Source organism: Colossoma macropomum, unplaced genomic scaffold (assembly GCF_904425465.1).
Source record: "Colossoma macropomum unplaced genomic scaffold, Colossoma_macropomum, whole genome shotgun sequence".
Taxonomy (NCBI): Eukaryota; Metazoa; Chordata; class Actinopteri; order Characiformes; family Serrasalmidae; genus Colossoma; species Colossoma macropomum.
The window spans coordinates 1,810,297-1,833,760 of NW_023494801.1; the positions used below are offsets into that span (position 1 = coordinate 1,810,297).

Consider the following 23,464-nt stretch of genomic DNA (forward strand, 5'->3'; position numbering starts at 1 on the left):
AAAAAGAACAGTTAAGATTGAATTAATAAGGGGAACAATAAAATAAATAAAACCAAGATAAAGTAGTTAAAACTAACTAATAGACTTCAACATAAAGGGATAAACAAGGCAAACTGAAATTTGAAGCTATGAAATAAAAGTACTGTAAAGAATAATAAAATAAGAGTAATAGAATTAAGATCAAATAAAGAAATCGAGATATTAATCAGCCTCATAAAATGAAATAAAAAAAAATTATGGAGAAAAAATTAAACTCAGCTAAAAGAGTTACAGGCACTCTGGAGGTGGCTGAAGTTAAAATGACCACAATCGAGTTGAGTTTGAGAGACCGCTGTGGTGAACTCCAGCTCACTGGCGCTCTGCGGCTAAAAGATTTTCCCAGTTTCAGTGAAGACTCTCGGTACCTGACAGGTGATCCAGTCGAGTCAATACAGCGTTTAAATACAAATGAAATTTTAGGAAAATAATCAGAAGACACAATCACATCATTGTACCGTCTTAAAAACACAGGCGTTCTGTTTATTTCACATTTTATTATTTCCAGTGGTCGTAATCTTAACACTATAAAGTGTGGTCAGTCGGAGGAACAGTGCCCTGACCACTCCACCACAAGCGCAACCATTGGCTCACGAGCTGCTGAATTATTTTGTCTTATAGGCTCCCTACTGAATCATTTTACATGAATCATGTTTGATGTAAATTATATGTATATGAGGGCGTCTAATGCAAATGATATGTAAATAAGTTACTTGTGCGTGGGCACTTGTTTTCACGCACAGAAGCTCTAATTTACTCTAATACTCTAATTTCTCTGCAGGTCGTACGCCATTCAGTGCCGTTTGTGCCCGTTTCTATGCAGCTTTTATGAATAAGAGCCACTGATTTTTCGTTTTGCTCTGTAGCCCAGAATCTGCTACAGCTCGTCAATCACAGGCTGTTAAACAGTAAAGTGAGTTTCATTTGACCATTTATAAACGTCTGTGTCACTAATATGCACCAAGCAACAAAGTCAGCTGGTATAACGTAAACCTAAAAAACACACACAAAAACACAGAACACAGATCGGACAAAGGTGTTTTCAACTGGACAAAAGTTGACAAAAGCAGCCTTTAGGACAGACACCTGTTGGAATAAGTGTTTATAAAGTAAAATTCTGATTGGCTACTTATGTACCGGCCACTCATCATCTCCAAGCATGTCATCGATCGATATGTAAAGCAAACCTGACATTTTGGCACTCTGATTGATTAATATGACACTCATCTGAATCTCTTTTCCTCACCAGCACATAATGGCCATCATATACAAATATAGTATTTTACTTTAGAAACATTTTATACAATTGAAAGGTTTCAAAACTGCTGCTAGTTGAAAGGTTTCAAAACTGCTGCTAGGGTTGGATAACATTAACTTCGCTAAAGTTCCTTTAATTCGCTGCCTTAATATTGATAAATGGAACCTTGTGGAACAGGAAGGTACCGAAACGTGAAAAGGCAGCAAAATTTCATGAGCAGTGAAGCTTTTTTTTGCACGGCTCCTTAGCATCGTATCCAAGGCAGCCAGATACCACATCAATTTGTCTGAAATTATAGTGGAACATGTTAACTTTTAACGCAACCATCTACAACATACAAGCGAGTGGCAATCATCGGGGTCCAAGCACCACATGCTATATAGATCCAATATAGGCATTTTAGCACACAACACAAATGATGGCCGTTTTGAAAGGTCTCCACTTGTAGTAATTTGTATTATTTGACCTTTCTATGTTAAGCAATAAGTTTTTTTTAACAAGTAAGTCTGACATGCACAGTTGTTGAACCTAACGAACTGAATTATTCCACAGCAATTACTTCTTTCCCAGTATTTTATTCTCAGAATGCACCAGAATACTTCGTTTTCATATTAAAATAACATTTTCTCTAAAGGACGACGCCCGGTGTCTGAAATAATCTATGAAATGAGCTCTATCAGCAGTGAGGTTGAGGCTGTGTAAACTGTTCTCTTTATAAGAAATGTGTTTATCGATATTATGAGACCGTTACTTTGATTTTGAAGGCATTTATCTGGCCCCTAAACAGGGACTGTGGCCCCATTATGGCCCCTCCAAAAATCCTCTCTTATAAAAGTTTATGTTGGTTGTCATGACAAGCTTATGCAGGTGTCATAAAGCCTTACGTAGCCCGCAGTAAAGCGTTACCAAAATATATATAAGACAGAGCCAAAACTGGCTTGGTAATACTTGACTATGCAGATCACTGCATTCGGACCATTCCTAAGAAGTCAGACATAAAATGTAGGATTTAAAGTAAAAAAAAGGTAGAAAAGTCAGATTAAAATATGCTGCCAATTTGCTGAGCACTACACCATACTTGAAGCTGAACAAAACATGGCAGGATGTGTTTATTATGCCTTTAAAAGCTTGTATACGGTTTTTGTTTTCCTTAGTTATTCTGCATGTTTTATTTTACCTGCATTTAGCGTACCATCAATATTAAAACAAACACCAATTGTAGTTCATTAGGCATTGGAATAAAGGCTTCAGTGGGATTTTACGTTTGAAAATGCTGAAAGAGGCTACAAAGTCTGGTCACACCGTTTCCTCTTGGTATTTAATTCTGTGACGCCTGAGGAGGCATAACAGGTTATCTGGAAGAATTAAATTGAGCTGTATTTATTATGTAGACTGTTAATATTTTTTGTAATGAAGTATTATTCCAACAAGCTTGAATCTGTTCCTTTCAGCCCCCCCTCCCCATATGAATCAATCTTGTTGGATATTACTGAAGGCTTTGAAATTGGAATGAAGCTACAATGGCAGCTTTTTGTTTGGAACTGTTTTTTGCTTGTCTGCTATGGTAAAGTCTGTTCAGTTGCTTTTGTTTCCAGTGACTGACCCCCAACCAAGGGCTCAATATTGTGTTTTTTGAAGTCAAATAAATGTATTTTACATTAAACGTCACCTCTGTTTGTGTTGCAGATCATTCCCTCACGCCTAAATCCTGTCCTCTCCGCTTCCAGGTCAAAGCTTCCGAGAACGCAACTATAGGATTCTGTATAAACTGTGGTTCGCTGGTCCAAATCTGAGAAGATAAATGAGGATTACATTTTATTGTAACAATATCAAACAATTCACCTGAGACTGTTGTACAAAACCGTTCCCTGATAATACTGTTGAGTAGTCTGCACTTTAAAAACCCTAGAGCTTAATAAGGCTTCAGACGTAACGATGCTGAAACTTTACCCCTAAATGCCTTTATTGAACGCGCTCTAATGCTTTATGTGGAGTTAAAAAGGTCACAATGTGTCCATATAACAGTGATCATGTTTTGTTGGCCACAACAGTCTGTATGTTACTGTACGGTCCATAGCGTCCGTAGATATCCTTCCCGATGATGACGAAGTGCAGCGCACTCCCTACCGACCGACCCGTGACCCTGCAGGCCATAGGCAGAGGCATCGCTTTGATAACTCCCATGGTTTTCCACTTGCAAAAAGTGCCATCGCTGTGTTCCTGGGTTACGTATATGTAATAGCAGTCCATGTCCGGAGCGTGGGGGTCCTCCTCCTCGACGTTCCACAGCAGGGCAATGCCTTGTGGGTTGTCGATGCGTGCCACCTTCACCACAGGCTTCTGGGGCAGGTTTTTGGTGGCAGCCGCCAAAGGCAGCTGACTGGGAAACGGAGTGTCCGGAAACGGAGGAAGCTTTGACAGCAGGCTAGCCTGTTGAATACACGTTATAAAATATAAAACCAGACATTTCTAGAAGCTTGTATACTGCATTCACCTTAAAGGGGCACTCCAACCAAAATCCTAACTACATGTGTCTACATGACCCTTTACAGCAGTGCTATACTGCTACCTTCCAGCACAGTATAGTTCAAACCTGCATCCAATCAGCTGCCCTGCCCCTTACTAAAAAGAATTCCCTCAATTTTCTAAATTCTCCAAATAATTCAGTCCTTAAGATGTGAAAAGAGTCATTCAGAGTAGTCTGACATGAAATGGCTCACTGTAGAGAAATCTGCGGACTCAGATCTCTTTACAGTGGTGGTGATAGGAACCGGGGGTCGCCATGACTACAACACAAATATAGACATTTTATTTACTATCCAGAACCACCAGTGAACCTACACGAGTCTCCTGAGTTTATATGGAATGTTGATGATGGAAAATAGTGGAAAATCTGAAATATTAAGTTTTCTTTGGGGACTATTTTGCCTTAGAACAGCCTGCATGTATCCCTCCACTATGAATGAATTACAATAAATGGACTAAAATATATTTTAAGCCACAATTATCACAAAACTATCATAAAACAGTGTCTCAGACATCAGGCAGTGAATTCATAACCATTTCATGTAGGAACTTTCTGTGAGGGAGCTTTTAGAGGTGGACGTCTGGTTCCTATCACCACCACTGTGAACAGTTCTGACTCAGTAAGTTTCTCTAGAACGGAGCGTTTCACACAATCAGTGGAATTTCCCTTTAAGTGAAGACATGAGAAGAGGGTTTACCTGAGCTGCCTCTGCTGCAGACTTCTTGTTCTCCTCTACGCCCTTACATGGACTCTTTGGCTGCTCTAATGGTACAAGATAAGTGTTCATTTGGCAAGGTGTATAAAAACATGCCTATGAACTAAGAATTTCTTTATATTTATTTAAAAAACTATTTAAATAAATTGGTGTATTACCAAGTGGAGATGGCTTAGTATCCTCTTCTTTCTGAAAGGATGCAATGTAGAAAAATATGCAAATTAGGCAAATCAACAACCTCATTATGAAAACGAAAGCGTGGAGTAGAAAACAATACCTGCACTGACGCTTGAGCCGTTAGAGGGGAGTCGGTGTGCCTTTTCCCATTTTGTCTGCACGCTGCACCAGAAAACAAACAAGCACATCTATCTTACAGCAGTTGCAAACAAATGAATAAACAAATGAAGTAACTCAGCAGAGTTTTATCTCCGAATACAAGTACCTTCTGCTTCATCTGTCAGGTCCACAATCTGTTTCTTGGACCGCTAGAATTGAACAGTGGTAAAAAAAATTCAATCAATTCTTCATATAAAAAAAAATAATAAATAAATAAACAAAAAAAAGACACACTTGAATGAAATACATGCTGCACAGAGAGAATTAAAGAGAAAGTGTGGATAGAAAGGTACCAAACTCTGCCAGAAGCCTTCTTTAGGTTTTCTCAGCGCGACTCCCTCGCAGTCAATCACTATCACAAAAAGAGAGAAATCATAAATCATACGCCACGACAGGGTCAAAGCAGAGTTCACGCTGACAGCTGTAACACGGCAGCTGGCAGCTGTAATGCAAGTCACTGGAGTTATAAACACACCTGCTGATGTTGATGTGCTGTCACCAGAACACTCTCCGTTGGCAGAACTGTGAGAAAACGCAGCCAAAATTTAAGCTCATTCATAAAATGCATCAGAAAAAATAAATAAAAAAATAATCTGAATCTATACATACCACACCAGCTTTCACATATCCTGTATTAAAGGGGAATTCCACGGACTTTTCAAAATTTCTACATAATTAAAATCATTGAGCGCGTATACATGCACTCAATAACCCGATCATAATTGGATTTCAGCAGTTATCCGATTATTCAAACGGTCATGTAAACATACTCCGATCTAGAAATCCAATTAAGAGGGATTAAGCTGGATTTTAGCTCAGTAATCCGATTTCTCAGTGCATGTAAACACTGATTTCTATCGGATTCAGTCTGCGCATGGTGAGATCAGATGGTGGATGTCGCGAGACACAGCAAAACACGAAATAAAGGATTTGAATATTCTTCATCTTCTAGATGACGTGTTCATATTTTCAGGTAAAGCAGCGCGATGTTTAAAAAAAGCCGTGGTATGAAGTTTGAGTTTTACGTTTACATCACATCTTCTTCTGTGAGTTTATTAGCTGGTTTCAAAGAAGAAATCTGATTACTGTCTGACTCATGTAAACCCGGAGTTTCCCATTATCTGATTACTCAAGAGCATATAAACGCTCTTACTGACAAAATCTGATTTTCTGCAGTTACCGGATTATTGAGCGCATGTAAACACACTCACTGAAAAGTCATTCAGAGTAGTCTGATGTGAAATACTCTGTTCTAGAGACATTTATGGTGTTTTCACACCAGACCCAGGACCGCTTACTCTGCACGTTTGGTACGTCTGGTCAAGTGTTAAAGCTGTTTGACCCTGGGAGCGGTCCAGAGAACCGATCTCTGGTCCTCCTGAAATCGGTGGTCTGGGGTTTGCTTCCAGTGAACCCTGGTGGGGCCCGCTGTGCATGTGGAAGCTATCCGCTCCCAGTGCTGCGTATGGGGTTTGCGTGATCGTCTGATCCGTTTCTTTAATGCTGGCCTACATGGCTACAAAAGCAGCATTTTCACAATGCATGACTCCTGCAGGGTGAAGTGCTATGTGTCCAGAAAGTGCTGTTCTTTGCCGCTTGAATGTTTGTATCCGAGGAAAATAATAAAAGCCGCAAACCTGCACACAGAAAAGTGACGCATGGAACTGTACAATTGATCCATGGTTCGGATGGAGGTCTTGTGTGTGAAAGCAAACCAGCAATAAGGAGCTCCTCCTTCAAATGAGCCCAGAATCGGCCCCGGTGCGGACTCAGGTGTTCGGGACATGAAAATGCCCTTAGAGTCAGAATCAGAGCATGAAATATCTGTCCAATCCCAACGGGACCCGTCATTTACCCTACATTTACCACTACGGACTTTATTCTTTCTTTCTACTTTTATTACATGCACCTTAAACAACAGTCGATTCAAGAGAGCTCAGTTTACAGTGCAGCTAAAAGGACATTTATATTCAACATTTATAAAGTTATATAGCCAATATGTTATGTGCAATTTTCTATGTAAAGAAATAAAGCTTTAGGATTAAACAGGTGAAGCCAACATCCTGCTATATCAGCAGAACAGCACAGTATGGACAGTTTATCCAAACTGAAAACCTTTGGGATGCTGTTCAAAAGCACTGCTTGATGAATGAATTCAATAAATTCATTGAATTGATTGTAAAAATACAAAACTATTGTCTCACTTAAGGTTAAACAGGTGATTTTCCATTTATTTAATTGTATTTTTTCTTTGGCCATTACCTAATGACTGTCACAGCATGGTATTCAGAGCTATTTTGCTGTTTTCAAACCCCTTTTTCCAGGAGATGGGCCTCTTCAGGTCATTTTTAGACCGAATTTTGCTGGACTCAAAACTTTGAGAGTCGGGTCAAGTTCGGACAAAAATTTCTTTGCCTCAGGGGTTGGACTCAAAACTTGGTGCTGTGTAATTGTTCAGTGGTGATAGGAACCACACATTCACCTCTAAATGCTCCCTCACAGAAAGTTATTACATGAAATGCTTAAAGCTCGGCCTCCTACATGTGTCGTTTTTTTGGGGATAAAACTAAATTTTTACATCCACTTTACAAGGCGTTTTAAAGCAAAAATCCCCAATTCTTTTTCCAGAGTTAACACTATTCATCATCATCATATAAAGCTCAGACCCGTGTAGGTTCACTGGTGGTTCTGGATAGTAAATAAAATGTCTATATTTGTGTTGTAGTCATGGCGACCCCTGGTTCCCATCACCACCACTGTAAAGACATCTGAACCATTTCACACCAAACCACTCTGAATCACTCTGGATCTTGGTGGTTGAATTATGCATCAATGTTAAAGATTTTGGTGGAATTCCCCTTTAAAGCAGTATAACAAGGTGCTGACTAACACTAATGAATAGCTGACACTAGAAACCTAATAAAACATTAAAGGATTTAATTCAGACACCAAAGAGAAAATCTGCCGTATGGCCTCTAGGTGGCACTGTTCTGCTTCAGATGCATGAGAATGGTGCACCACATACTTCATTAAGAACTCGACACATTTGTTTCTTACCACAAATCTTACTAACCTGCGTCTCCAGACGCTGGAATGGTAAATCAAGCACTCGTTTGTTTCCAAAATGGGCGCATTTAGAGAAAAGCAGTAGCACCAGAAGGTTACAATTAACAGACTGTGCTATAATTGGCTTCTTGTAGCAGGCAGATGTTCCGGAAAACAAACCAACACCTTTTCAATGAAGCAAACGAACTGCATAAGGCAGAGAAGAAGCGAGCACAAAACTGAATGGACACCATGCGGCTTGGTCTGACCTCAGAGTCTGGTTAGAAATCAGGCCTGCAGGCTAGAGCTGCTGCTGAATTAACACAGCTCAGAGATAATGCAGCAAACTGGAGGCACCAGTGGACTGTTTGGCTCAGCTCACAGGATGGCTGTACTGGCACCATTATAAAATGCAGCCTTTGGTGTTTAACAGATTAAAGTCATTTCTATTATTAGACACAATTAGACAGTGAGACACAGCAACATTTTCTCTTAGAGCGGAATTCCATCCGCTTCTCGAAAATTTCTTCAAAACATACAGGATCAAATGTCTTTACAGTGGTGCTGATAGGAACCAGGGGTCGCCATGACTCAACACAAACATAGACATTTTATTTACTATCCAGAACCACCAGTGAACCTACACGAGTCTTCTGAGTTTATATGGAATGTTGATGATGGGAAAATAGTGGAAAATCTGAAATAATTTTTCTATTTTGCCTCACAATGTCCCTGCATGTATCCCTCCACCATCAATACATTAAAAAAATGTATGTTTATGCCAAAAGCCATCAAGACTATTTGAAAAAACTATAACTATAAATAACAAAAAAGCCTAGAACAATGTCCCAGGCATCAAGTAATGTATTCACAACTGTTTTGTGAGGGAGCTTTTAGAGGTGGATGTCTGGTTCCTATCAGCACCACTTTGAACAATTCTGACTTGGTAAATTTCTCTAAAAAAAGGAGCATTTCACACCAAACCTCTGTCACTGTTTCATAAAATTTTGAAAGACTGGTTGAACTCCCCTTCAAAATGAAATTTCTGTGCTGTTTCTCAAGTATCATGTCATCAAATACCACTCTAAAGTGTGGTGTAAATCCCCCGGCCCTCCAATTTAACTAGATTATGATTGTTTAAGAAACGTCTTACGTTTCACCAGAGTTCATTATAATTAGTTTGATATGCGTCAGGATTATTCAACATGAACCAAAACAGAAATACTGTGTCAGGGAGACTTAGAACAGAAGAACAGCTAAACAACCTGGAATCAGCCAGAAATAAACCCAACACCATTCGCCAAACGTGTAGTCGGATCTTCAGAGTCTGACCAAATCAGACTGAGCCATAAAACTGCCGCAATATCAGGTTTAGCTCAGTTTTGTCAGTTTTTTCCAGATCAGTATTAATGTTGTTTTGTTCCAGCCAGTCTGTAAAGCATCTTACAGCCCATTTAGTTTGGCGAATGGTGTTGGGTTCATTTCTGGCTGATTCCAGGTTGTTTAGCTGTTCTTCTGTCACAGCTGCCGACTGAAAAGCTGCTCAGTGGTGATGACAGTTTGGGAATTTAGTGTGTGGAGCTGGAGAACGAACTGCCGGCTGTGCAGCGAGTGGACGGAGTTCATTACTCTGACGTAGCAACAAGCTGCTCGTTAAGGAACTATAATTTGGTGAAGGAACTGCGAACATTAAAACATATTAAACGCCGCGTTCACGGCCCAGTTTATTAATTTATTACTTTATTTATTTAACTGTTGTATAAAAGCAGTAGAACACTCGAGGAGTGTGTTATCACCAATAACATCACGGCTGTCCGACCAAATCGGCTGTCGGTCAAATGTGATCTTAAAAGTGTCCATTTTCTGTTTGTGGCAAAGTAAGAAGTAAAAACGTTCAAATGTCTTGAGCATCTCCTACAACTGTCAAAGTCGTTGCTCAGCAACAGCGTCTCAGCGGAGTGATACAGTGCTTGTGAAAACAACCTGATGTTATGGCAAAATAACAGGACGGTTAGAATGCTTCTCAACCAATCAGCTTGCATGGCCAGAACTAACTGTTGTAACGTTCTAAAACTGACCTTCAGATCTACGCATCATGTTTGTATACACTACCTGATGCTTTTCGTCTCAGACACAGCTGTGAGAGTCTGCGGTGACCCAAGTGATCTTTGCTGTAACAGACAAAAACACATGAGAGAATATAAATCTACATTTTAACACTGGTTGGTATCAAAACCCGCTATAAGCAGACGCGTCCTTCACCAGTGTGAGTTCTCCGAACCAACGTAATGAAATGATCTTCTGCACACTGTGACACATTTCCACCAGAGAGGTCTCCAAATCCCCAAACCTTACATAGTGTAGCTTTAAACAAACTTGCAGCCGGTCAGTGTTTACATACTGACAGTATCCACGATGTACTCAAAAAAGCAAACTGTGATGATAACGATAAATATCTATATGCCCCCCCATATAAATGACTCGTCCATTTATAGTCCTGTTTACACACACGTCGGCAGTGTAATAGTATATTAGCATAAAAGTTAGTATCACAAAGAAATTCAGAAGTTTTTTACATGATCTGCAAACTATTTGTAATGAACCTACTGTGTCTGATGAGTGATTTAATGCATGACTACAGAAAAGTCTTGTCTCACTTCTTAAAGAATTTGGCTGCAGGTTCACAGCATGTAATATAACATCTCCAACATTACCTGATTCTGGGACATCTCCGAAATCCCATGTTTCCGAATGTACACAAAGACGGCATCTCCTCTTCGTTTGACCTTCTTTACATGAGCCTGGAAAAAAAGGATTTTGCAATAGGAATGAAAAAATGAAGTAGAATAAAAAATAAGAAAAGAAAGACTGCAATTTCATCAATGAGGTTTGTAGGACATCCGAGGGCTGAACGATTCGTAGAAAATATCTATATCTATATCTATATATATATATATATACCTGTTTTTTGGCCAAGAATTTCAGAATATATACCTTTTCTGGCTTGAGGCTTAATGTACTGTGCCAAACTGCTAGTAAGTTGTGGTTGTGATGTCACAACACATGAAGGTTTGGTTGCCTCTGATTGGTTTAACTGATCTACAGGCAGTTCACAAGCTCTGTGACATTAGGTTAAATTTCAACTCTCAAAACTTAAGACAATGTTTTTTAATGACGCAGACTTTAAGTTTTAAAAATTGCACCCTCTTACATTGTGATTTCGATGTAAAAATGATTAATCGTTCATCCCTAATATATCCCCACTTGCTCAACCTCACAATAATAGTAATAAGGTATGTGGACAGGTGAACTGCAACAGCACTTTCATTGTCTTTACGTACCTGAAGTTTCTTGATTCTTGCATCAAATCTGGGTTCGCTGTCTATCTCCTGAATTCTCTCCATCAGAGATTTCATCATTTTGTCACTGTGGTCAACAGCAGAACGGACTTCTTGGGAGACCATACTTCGAACCTGCAAACGAGCACAGATGACCATGATTATACATAAGGTGATACTAATGATCACACAGGAGTGTGAAAACATTTATGTTTTATATTCAGCACCCCAAGCAGAGCTTAGTCTGAACCAAAGTTCACTTTTGAAAACACCACTTCTACGAACCACATTCAAATTTGGGCCATTCTACCAAACTAGTTAATTAGAAACTGCAGTTAAACTATATAAAAACAATGAAGTATTCAGATCTTAGATATTTACAAGAATCGTGTGATGATCTACTTATCCTCAATGCACTAATAGAGATAGTAATATATAATAATAAGCTAAATACACACAAAATCATCTCTTAATCTTTTCAACTTCTTTTAAGGAATTAAAGGAAGTGAGGCTGCTTCCCTGTCCCTCATGGCCACATGGTGAACAGTAAGATCCCATTGTTTTGAAATAAATGTGTCCCAAAGTCTAAAAATCAGTGTGAAACATTTAGAACCACCACTACTGAAACACATTTGGCAGTTAAGTAAACTTTTTTGCGTTTATATGAAAAATATGACGATTTTCTGTGTGAACGGCTGTTCAAAGCTGTGTTTGCTGGTCATGTCCTGGCTGGCATTTTCAATTTCAGCCCTAAATGAGCTAAAACTGTCACTACTGTAACATTAGGTAAAGTTTCAGAAGTGTTATGGCTGTTTTGGTAGTGACAAAATTGAATGTTGAGACATTTGTTGTGATAAAATAAACAGAATTAAGACACAGGGTGACTCAAAGCTAAAGGATTTCAGTCTAAAGTCCCAAATGTTTCCAACTCTGACTCTGGACCAGTTCGGTAGAGTGAACCGTATAGTAGTGCTGTTTCTAGACTGATTTCTTGAAGCAGTGATGGTCTGTAAAGATCATAGGGAAGATCAGATCTCGTACTGTATATGAACCTGCGCCGAGAGCCCTGGAGAACAGGAGCAATTACTGAGCGTCACAGTGCAGCGGATACAGCTAAACGCTGCTCTTTATGGGAGCCATTCTCTCCTCTCGGTGGCGATAGCGCCGAATCTAATCCTCTTTTTCGCGTCTTTCAGAAGCCAGACTACAGTCAAACCTGAGTCATTCATGACTTTACCTCAGCTTTAGAGAGCGTCAGAGCTGGAGGGGGTGTACCAGATCCGAACGGTTCACCCTCAGGTCTCCTCCTCTTCATTTCTAAGTGTAGAAAAAGCATTAACTGTTAGAGTTTCCTGGATTCAGTGATGGAGCCTCAGCTTAAAAGAAACAGTGGACACGTCTGAACAATCCAAACTTCTGTATATTTTTTAAAACTAGTGTGAACGCCAGGCTAACAAGGCCACCAATAGAGCTACATTTGTTGTTGTTGTCAGAACAAACCTAAATAAAATGTTATAAGTTATAAATTAAAGTTTTATAATAATATATTAGTGTGGAGGGGGGGGCGTGGCCGAGCGTCGAATGCGGGACGGAGAAGCCGGTCTGGCTGAACCAGCGGGCTAAGTAGCTGATTATGTTTCTGCCTACTTACAGCCATCTCTTCCTTCAGTAGGTGGCAGAGCCCAGAGAGAGAAGGAGACCTATGAAGGCGTGAGAGCTGATCTGAACTGAACCGAACCAGAAAGAAAGAAAAGAAAGGACTGAAAAGTCCCAGCGAGTGTCTTTGTCTTACTTTGTAGGGCTGAAAAGCTGAGTGTTTTGTGTTGTGAATAAATAATAATAAAAGAAAGCTCTCCGTCTTCACACCTGCCCCCGGCGTCTTTCCTCCACCCATCGTTAAAGTTCCTACAATTAGTTAATTAGTTAAATTAGAGTTTTTTTACAACATTTGTAAAATAATAATATACAATTATAATAGTAATGCAAATAAAAACAAAACATTTTATTTTTAAATAAATTATAATTTCTAATAATTTATAATTATTATAAATTAGTATAAAAAAATTAAGATTTAAAATGAAATGTAATCTAATAAAATAAATAATTCACATTTTGAGGCCCATTTTTTAACTGAACACATGACTGTGCATGAGTGAAGCCTCAAGCTATAGCTTACATATAGGTCTGTTAGCCTGTACAGTTAGTCCCATGACAAAAAAAGAGAAGCTTAAAAGCTGCGATCCCGACTTTATGTTGCTTATTGTTCAAACTATGCATATGAATTTAAAGCCTGCCTCAGTCAGGACGTGTTCATTAATCTGGGCCTTCATTAAGTACGTCTCCATGTTTCTACACTCACTGTCCATTTTATCAGCTCCACTTACTATATAGGTGCACTTTGTAGTTCTACAGTTACAGACTGTAGTCCATCTGTTTCTCTGATACTTTGTTAGCCCCCTTTTACCCTGTTCTTCAGTGGTCGGGACCCCCATGGACCCTCACAGACCAGGTACTATTTGGGTGGTGGATCATTCTCAGCACTGCAGTAACACTGACGTGGTGGTGGTGTGTTAGTGTGTGTTGCGCTGGTGCGAGTGGATCAGACACAGCAGTGCTGCTGGAGGTTTTAAACACTGTGTCCACTCACTGTCCACTCTATTAGACACGCCTACCTTGTCGGTCCACCTTGTGGATGTGAAGTCAGAGACGATAGCTCATCTGCTGCTGCACAGTCTGTGTTGGTCATCCTCTAGTCCTTCATCAGTGGTCACAGGACGCTGCCCACAGGACGCTGATGGCACTGAGGTGTTTAAAAACTCCAGCAGCACTGAGCCACTTGCACCAGTGCAACACTCAGTAACATGCCGCCACCATCACGGTAAGAAATGTATGAATATACTGCCTGATGTCTGAGACCATAGTTTTGTTATAAAGTTTTGGTCTGAAACATATTTAATCAATTTAATGTAATCCATTCATGTTGAAGGGATACAAGAGTGTTTGGAGACAAAATAGTCCCCAAAGAAAACTAAATATTTCAGATTTTCCACTATTTTCCATCATCAACATTCCATATAAACTCAGAAGACTCGTGTAGGTTCACTGGTGGTTCTGGATAGTAAATAAAATGTCTATATTTGTGTTGTAGTCATGGCGACCCCTGGTTCCTATCACCACCACTGTAAAGACATCTGAACCCTTTCACACCAAACCAAACTCATCTCAACCACTGAATTATGAAGAAATAAGAAATTTTGAAAAACAAACGTTTAATAAACAAAAACAGGCACTTACTATACTTTCAGTTAGATAAGAGAAAGACCAGCCAACTGCTTTAATAAGCTAAGCTAACGGCTAGGTTAGCTTAGCTTCTTTGCAAGCACAGGCCGAACGAAGCTAGCCTTCCTTTTACTTTCCTTATTTTTCACCATTTTAGAAGTTTTAAAGTCGAAAACGCTCCTGTTGTCTGAATATTTTGTACCCTCCTGCTGTCGTTTGCCATAAGTGTCCAAAGCCCAGAGGTCGTTGCCACCTTGTTGCTCGCATTTTCCCGTTCCACCTTAAATGGTGCTGCTGTTCCACCTTAAATGGTGCTAACGTTACATTCTGGTGCTTGAGGCTCATTTCGTGTCATCGAACACGCAAAAAAACAACCATAGCGAACATTTAAGATGAAACAGCGTGAGCTATTCGTTGTGGATGAGGGTTAAACGTCTACAGACGGAGGAAAATCAGTGTAGCGTTAGCTGAATGTTGGCTAACAGGTAAGTTAGCTTGCAAACCCTCCGCTCGACGCCGCTGAAGTTAGTCTGCTGGGGTATCGTAGCTACAGTTGTCCTAAATTAACATTTACTCACCTGAATCGTCTAAAACCTGGCTAAAGTCAGCACGTTGTAAAAGCCCCTTGTGCCTGCAGCTACACGTTTCCCTCCATTCACTCACTTCTAGAGAGCTGCACAGCGCTGGGAGTCGGCGCCAGAAAGAATCGGTTCCTCGAGTCCTCGATTCCAGGCAAACGGGAATCAAAGATCCGATTCTTTTTGGGATCGACTCCATGCATCCTCACTTACAGAGAGATATATAGCGCTATTCAGGGGTTGGGAATCGAGCAACCGATTCTTATTGGGAATGATTCCATGCACCCTCACAAAGAGCCACATTGCACGGGAAGTCGATGATAGAAAGAGTCGGTTCCTCGAATCCTCGATTCCACGAAAACGGGAATCAAAGAACCGATTCTTTTTGGGATCGACTCCATGCATCCTCATTTACAGAGAGATGCATAGCGCTATTCCAGGGATCGGGAATCGAGCAACCGATTCTTATTGGGAATGACTCCATGCACCCTCACAGAGAGACACACTGCACGGGAAGTCGATGATAGAAAGAGTCGGTTGCTCGAGTCCTCGATTCCACGCAAACGGGAATCAAAGAACCGATTCTTTTTGGGATCGACTCCATGCATCCTCACTTACAGAGAGATGCATAGCGCTATTTCAGGCATCGGGAATCGAGCAACCGATTCTTATTGGGAATGACTCCGTGCACCCTCATACAGAGCCACACTGCACTGGAAGTCGATGATAAAAAAGAATCGATTCTAGGATCGAGAGTCGACACCGAAGCCGAACAACATTACCAGTGCCCTCTTTACATAGTGAAATGGTTCTTGAGATTGGTGGAAAATGTGTTGAATGTGATTCGATCTGTCACCAAAAAGGGTTCTGCTATTGTTACAATGTCATTTTTTGGTACTATACAGAACCATTTCTATATAGAACCACATACAACAAATTCTCCATCAACCTGAGCAACGATTTCACCATGCAAAGAACCATTTAAGCATGCAAATGTTCTATATAGTTTATATATATATATATATATATATATATATATATATATATATATAGTCTATACAGTCTTATTTACTGTTTGCATAGACAGTGTTAGGATAAGTCACATTAAAAGTGTGGCACAAGGACTAGTTCACCAAATTTACAATTTTCCCCTTAAAGATGTAAACAAAGTCATTCAGAGCAGTTTGGGTTGAAATTTAAAATTTGAAATTTGAAAGTTATTACATGAAATGATCATGAATAAAGTGCCGGATGCCTGAGATATTGTTTTACGATAGTTTTGTGATAAAGTTTTGGCCTGAAATGTTAATGTTTATCCATTTAAATTAATCCATTCATGGTGGAGGGACACATGCAGGGTGTTATGAGGCAAAATAGTCCCCAGTAAAACTTTTTGTTTTTAGATTTATCACTATTTTCCATCATCAACATTCCATATAAACTCAGAAGACTCGTGTAGGTTCACTGGTGGTTTTGGATAGTAAATAAAATGTCTATATTAGTGTTGTAGTCATGGCGACCCCTGGTTCCTATCACCACCACTGTAAAGACATCTAAACCATTTCACACCAAACCACTCTGAATCTCTCTGATTACATCTTAGTGGATTAAGAAGTTCTGAAAATTCAGTGGAATTAATCTTTAAGGGGAAAATTTGTATAAAGTAGATTTTTTGGTGAACCAGTCCTTGTGCCACACTTCTAATGTGACTTCTTCTAACACTGTGTATGCAAACAGTAAATAAGCAGCTGCCCCATTCAATCAGCACTTTTCTTCATAGAGAACTGAGTGAGTGCTCCCATTCGGTGGTCTTAGTTATCAGAAAACACTTCAGGGCTCCTCACACAGCTTTCTGCTGATGTCACACTCCTCCTGGCCTCAGAGCCGCGGTGGGCACATTACACGTTTGCAAACAGGGCACAGAAATTGTGGGCAAATCTCTACTGACTTCCACTGATATTCAGATGCTCCTCAAACTGCACTGAAGCACTTTTGGAGTTTTTAATGGATGTGAAAACCTCAAATGGCCTCTTATTTGGCCACAGTGAGTCACAATGCGTGTTTATGAATTAAAAGTAGAGTCGCTAGTCAGTACTGACTCGAGTTTGGAACTTGTGAATTCAGTGGTTTAAATGTTTATATCTGGGGGCTGATGACTGACCTGATGAAAAATTCAGAAACGATACCAGTTTGGCCTTTTATATGAGCATGTTTTTCTCAAGACCATTAAAGAGCGCATTTACTACGATTTTCTTCAGTTTCATATATTTTTTCTTGTTTAGTGTGCAGGTTTATGTACCAAATCTCAGTCATAATTTATTTCTACATGAGCATTTTCCACCTGTCTTTATCCCTGCTCTTGTTACTGTGCCTTTAAGACTGATATATGCTAATGAGCTCTGTTCTGATTCAGTCCAGGCTGAAACATGCATTATAACTTCAGTGAGAAGTTATATACACCGATCAGGCATAACATTCTGACCACCTCCTTGTTTCTACGCTCATTGTCCATTTTATCAGCTCCACTTACTATATAGGTGCACTTTGTAGTTCTACAGTTACAGACTGTAGTCCATCTGTTTCTCTGATACTTTGTTAGCCCCCTTTTACCCTGTTCTTCAGTGGTCAGGACCCTCATGGACCCTCACAGAGCAGGTACTATTTGGGTGGTGGATCATTCTCAGCACTGCAGTAACACTGACGTGGTGGTGGTGTGTTAGTGTGTGTTGCGCTGGTCTGAGTGGATCAGACACAGCAGTGCTGCTGGAGTTTTTGAACACCTCAGTGTCACTGCTGGACTGAGAATAGTCCACCAACCAAAAACACCCAGCCAACAGGATCCTGTGGGCAGCATCCTGTGACCACTGATGAAGGACTAGAGGATGACCAACACAAACTGTGCAGCAGCAGATGAGCTATCGTCTCTGACTTTACATCTACAAGATGGACTGACAAGGTAGGAGTGTCTAATAGAGTGGACAGTGAGTGGACACAGTGTTTAAAAACTCCAGCAGCTTTAAGATTTTCTCCTCTCTCTCAGAGATGAAAGCTTTAAGTGCTGTTTTTCTGATGGGAGCAGTTTTGGTGTCTACCAGCTCTTCCAGGTGGTTGCTAGGAGTCACACTGTCTCTGTAGCTTTTAATCAGTTTTTAAACTCGAATTTATTTTTCTTTGACTTCCTTACGCAAGTGGAGTATCTTATATCTAATCTCCTCATAAATATCTATATAAAATATATGGGTTTTTTACTGAAACGTAAATAAATCGGATCTTGACCTTTTGTTCAGCTCAGTTGTGCTTTTCCTATTTGCATTTTGCATTCTGTAAAGCTCACACCTGAAAGCCAACACGTTAATGTATAAGCAATGTATGTACGTGTGTATTTATTCTATGTCTAAACATTACAGGAGCCTCGTGCCCTGACCCTCATCTTGCCTTGAATGCATTTTCCTTTTCTCCTTCACAGAGCCGCTCACTTTCCATTACATCTCCGACATGATCCTGCTCCTCGGCGTTCACTCATGACATTATACCTCGCACCACAGCACATAATATAGGGATGGAGCACAGGCTCCCCTGGGGCTGACCGAGATCTCTGGATTGAGCTTGAATGATTGCCTGGATTGTTTTTTCTAAACGTGACCCGTGGTGTGCGAGAGCTCCGCAGAGTAAAGAGAAGAGGACGGGAAGAATGAACAGAATAAGAAATGAATAGATATTTGAGGAAACATGCTTATTGTCCCTGTTGTGTCCAAACCTGTTGTGTCATTCTATTTTCTATTTGCTTTTTTATACACCAGGTGACCTTTACCTTGTGGCATTTCAAGATGAATGGACCAACATGCAAACATCAGTTCCAAAGCGTTTGTAACAGTGTGTGAAACGCAAATAAAAACAGAGAGCAATGGTTTGTGGGGCCATTTTGACCTGTATTTAAACAATTACAGTAGGAAGACAAGATATTTAATCATCTACTTTACCAACTTTTTGTTTTTTGTAAATATATCGCTGCTGTCAGATCCAAACTTTGCATCTCCATTTTTGTCGTTTTCAGTTTTTGACATAATTTGCCTGTGAAATAAAATGCCTGTTTCCCTCTACATTGTGTTAATTTCATAAGGAATGGCTCAAGATTCTCTCGCATCCTCGGAAGACACGTCCTTCACCAAGACTCAGATCTTTATAATTATAACGTTCTCCCTGCACATTGTGTGCAATTACATATTTCCACCAGAGAGGTCTCCAAATCCCCAGATCCTACATAATGTTGCTTTAACAAAAAAATGCATCAGCAGTTTAAAGACAACTTTCCTCAATGAATGATTTCACCTTCAACAGTGCATAATATCATCAAAAGATTCAGGAAATCTGAAGAAATCTCTGTGCGTAAAGGGCAAGGCCGAAAACCCCAAGTGAATGCTTGTGACCTTCGACTGCACTGCACTGAAATCCAGCATGTTTCTGTGATGGATTTCACTGCATGGACTCAGGAATACTCTGTCAATAAACACTGTTTGTCGCTGCATTCGCAGATGCAAGTTAAAGCTGTACTGTGCACAGTGGGAGCCGTATATCAACAACGTCCAGAAACACCGCCGACTTCTCTGGGCTCGAGCTCAACTGAAACAGACTGATGCTCAGTGGAATCGTGTATTGTGATCTGACAAATCAACTTTTGATTGTTTATGGAAATAAAGGAAATTGTTTTAGTGGGTAGCCTGCACATCAGTGAAAGCACAATTGAAGCTGAAAGATATCTACACATTTAGGAGGAACACATGCTGCCTTCTAGACGACGTCTATTTCAGGGACACCCATGCTTATTTCAACATGATGACGCCAAGCCACATTCTGCACGTGTTGCACAACAGCATGGCTGTGTAATCAGAATGCAGGTGCTAGACTGGCCTTTGTGTCTCCTATTGGAAGATGTGTCGTACATTATGAAGCACAAAATATGACAACAAACGCCCCACACGGTTGCTCAGCTAATGACTTGTATAACTGAAAGACGGCAAAATAAATCTGCTTTCAAAAATGGATCAACTGACTAGTGAGTTCCATTCTGAAGGCAGCTGCCTAACTAGTCACTGCCTTCAATGGCAGCTCTCTTGTTGGGCAGCATTTTAACCGTAAAGGAACCTTATCAGGCATCACAATCGGGACAGCACTTCAGAGCCATCATACGTCATAACTTTCACTGCACTGTACACGTTTTATCCGTTTACTCGAAGTCGCTGGTTAGCTAACACTCACCTCCGACTGTAAAGGTGGATCATCTCAGTGTAAAAGGACGGCTTTGAATCTCCAGCAGCCGTTTTCCTGCACTGACACTGTTGTGGATATTTGTACATGAAGAAGAGGCTGCTGTAAGGACTCGTAACGTTATCTGTTGTTACATACTCGACCCGACAGCCCAGATAAATACAGATAATTGTGACTATGAGTTTATGAATCATTTCAATTCCTTCACTGTCCTCAACCACTATCATTTCTAACACACAAAAGATAAAAACTATGTATAATTTGGTACGAAAAGCACTCAAAAAAGGATTGCACACAATCTGTTAAGAGTGAAGAAATAACTTACATTTGTGAACTCGCCAGTCGGCAGAAACGGCCGCTCCGTCTGCCATGTTTATCTAACTGAAGCGATGGAGCTCTCGGCCGGTGAGCAGGTGAACAGCAAGGATTGCCTTCGCTGAGAAGGATACATGTGATTCTGCCTTCAGATTTGGTCAAATTAAGGCACCTTAGAAGGCAGCTGACTTATGCTGCCTTCTGAAATGGGCCAGGCTTCGTCTCGGGAGCGCCCAAATGCTGCCTTAGAATGCTGCCTACTTAGACAGCTGCCTCCTGATTGGAACACACCAGACGTCTTTAGTCCCCAAATGATTGTGTTGTTAAAACACAATCCCAGTTTTTTTGGAACATGCATAATATTTGGAATGAGCATATATTTTCAAAATTTATAAGAAACAACAATTTATAAGTTAATGCATCAAACATTGTGTATTGTTTTTCCGTTTAGGACGGGACAAACAGAACGTACTAATCACTGCTCTTTGTTTTTATTAGCATTTTACACGCTGTCCCAATATTTTTGGAACTGAGGTTTGTAAATGGTCCATAATTTCTTGGAATAAAGTCCTGCTACATTGACAGACATTACAGTGAAAGAGTAACGCCTGGAACACCACTGGCAGCTGTGTCGAAGCAACAGCTGCAAATTAGCTGCTGAAAAGATTTTCTATGCAGAAAATCTCACAACATGTTCATCACGTATTGTATAGGCCTAGATAAGGGGCAGGAGGGGTCAAAGGTCGGTCTCCAATGCTGTTAAGCTAATCCCTCCCCTCTAATTAGCTGCTATCTTCACTGTGCTGCTTCTCCACACGTTCGTACAGTCTCCCCCAGATTAGTGTCCTCACCCGAGGAGCCGTGACTCACGGCTTTGTTTTTTGAATGTTCCCTTCGTGTCAGGCGCTGTGTACGTCATGCTCTGCTGGCTTTCACCGACTGCACAGAATTCCAGTGGTGGACAGTAACGAAGTAAATGTAATTCATTACTGTACTTAAGTAGTTTTTGTGTATCTGTACTGAAGTTTTTCCATTTTGGGCGACTTTTTACTTTCACTCCACATTTCAAAGTCAAATATCTCACTTTTTACTCCACTACATTATGAGAAATCTGTCGTTCCTTTTGGTTTATGTGTGTATAAAAACGTAACGTCAAAACGAAAGAAGTGTGAAGCGAGAACACCAATCAGGGCTCAGCGGTCACTTAGTTTTGAGCTTGTTTTGACCTGTTGGTCATACCGACCCAGTGCAGCACACGGTTCAGCATCAGTGCAGCAGCGTAAAATTTTGGGAGAGTCTATTCAACATAAATGATGAACTAACCTAACTTTGTGTAAAAAGACCACAATATAGAAATATGTACTCATATGCAGTTGTGACTGACGTGTCTTTATTCTGAATTTATACAAACAGTATTTCATTTTATAGTAAATTAGTTTAGGCTAGTTTATGTTTATGAACAGAGACCTACAGATGCAGTTTAGTAAAGGAAACTCATTTGTGAATCTGAGTTTAAAGTTTTTATTAAACTTAAACTTGTAACTAAGTTCAAATAAATCTTAAACTGAAACTTTGCTTGTTTGTAAAAAGTGATTTCAGAGCCACTCAGTTCTACCTGACGGAAACTGTTTACCTTCAGTGTTTTGTGTTTATGATAATTTTAATAGACATCAGCGTCACTAATTAATGACCTTCTATTAAAAGACTGGTTTACCAAGAGAGACACTGGAGTATTTTCACCTAAAATGAGTTGATGAAGCGAGTCTAAAAACGATAACAGGACATCAAAGTCATAATTAATCTTTTAGTACATTTACTTTTGATACTTAAGTACATTTGAAGGCAAATACTTTAGTACTTTTACTCCAGTGGAGGTCTAAAGGGAGGAACTTCTAATATTTTACCTTGGGTGTCTCTACTTTAACTCAAGTACAGGGTTTGTTCACTTCGTCCACCACTGCAGAATTCATACAGCTGTGACGTGTAGCCTACGCTGTGAGTCCACGCTGGGCAAATTCATTTTGAGCACGGGTCTTAAAAAATTAATAAAAGAATAAAAGAGAATTTTAACAGCAAGACAGCAAGATTTCACCCAGCAGACACTGTGGCTATAAAATCAGCTCAGGATGATGATTAAACTGGTTTTACTTCACTTGCAATAACCAGTCAGGTTGAGCAGGAATGTTAATGCTTTCCTATATAATTATACTGTTAAATGTAAGTTTACTTAATTTAACTGAACAGTAAAACATTCATGAATTATGTGTTTTTACTACTAATAATAATGATAGCAATAACTAGAACAGAGCCCTTCCTGAAGGAAATGCAGAGTGATTGAGCAGCTAAAGTGATTTGAGAACAGTTGCTAATGTGTTGCCAGGTTTCTATGGTATTTTTTATGGTTGCTAGGGTGTTGATAGGTAGTTGCTGTGGATTTCCAGGTGGTTGCTGTGGATTTCCAGGTGGTTGCTATGGTATCCTAGGTGGTTGCTAGGGTGTTGCTAGCAGGTTGCTATATTATCCAAGGTGGTTGCTAAGGTGTTGCTAGGTGGTTGCTAATGTGCTGCCAGGTGGTTTCTATGGCATTTTTTTATGGTTGCTAGGGTGTTGCTAGGTAGGTGCTGCATAATTCCAGGTGGTTGCTGGGGTGTTGCTAGATGGTTGCTATAGTGTCCCAGGTGGTTGCAAGGGTGTTGCCAGTGGGTTGCTATAGTATCCCAGGTGGTTGCTAGGGTGTTGTTAGCAGGTTGCTTTAGTATTCCAGGTGGTTGC

General features: G+C 40.1%; 1 protein-coding gene across 1 annotated transcript; it reads right to left on the minus strand.

Annotated features, from left to right (window-relative positions):
* Window positions 1-1,719: 1,719 nt before the first annotated feature.
* Window positions 1,720-15,224, minus strand: atf7ip2 (activating transcription factor 7 interacting protein 2). The gene is made up of 12 exons (XM_036589369.1): window positions 15,113-15,224; window positions 12,493-12,572; window positions 11,259-11,390; window positions 10,632-10,718; window positions 10,030-10,088; window positions 5,348-5,394; window positions 5,166-5,224; window positions 4,979-5,021; window positions 4,814-4,875; window positions 4,695-4,725; window positions 4,519-4,583; window positions 1,720-3,724 (listed from the first exon to the last, which is right to left on the minus strand). Exons 2-12 carry the CDS (start codon window positions 12,568-12,570, stop codon window positions 3,323-3,325), a joined length of 1,065 nt encoding a protein of 354 aa, XP_036445262.1. The 5' UTR covers window positions 12,571-12,572; window positions 15,113-15,224; the 3' UTR covers window positions 1,720-3,322.
* Between the last annotated feature and the right edge of the window lie 8,240 nt (window positions 15,225-23,464).

Bases quoted from the DNA above. Each gene is read 5' to 3' on its own strand.
- atf7ip2 (XM_036589369.1), bottom strand. From the start codon at position 12,570: ATGAAGAGGAGGAGACCTGAGGGTGAACCGTTCGGATCTGGTACACCC. The intron at 5,395-10,029 runs GTAGTGTATACA...GTTTTCTCACAG, and splicing joins TCTGAGACGAAAAGCATCAG to TTCTGCCAACGGAGAGTGTT. The intron at 4,584-4,694 runs GTAATACACCAA...TTGTACCATTAG, and splicing joins TACTAAGCCATCTCCACTTG to AGCAGCCAAAGAGTCCATGT.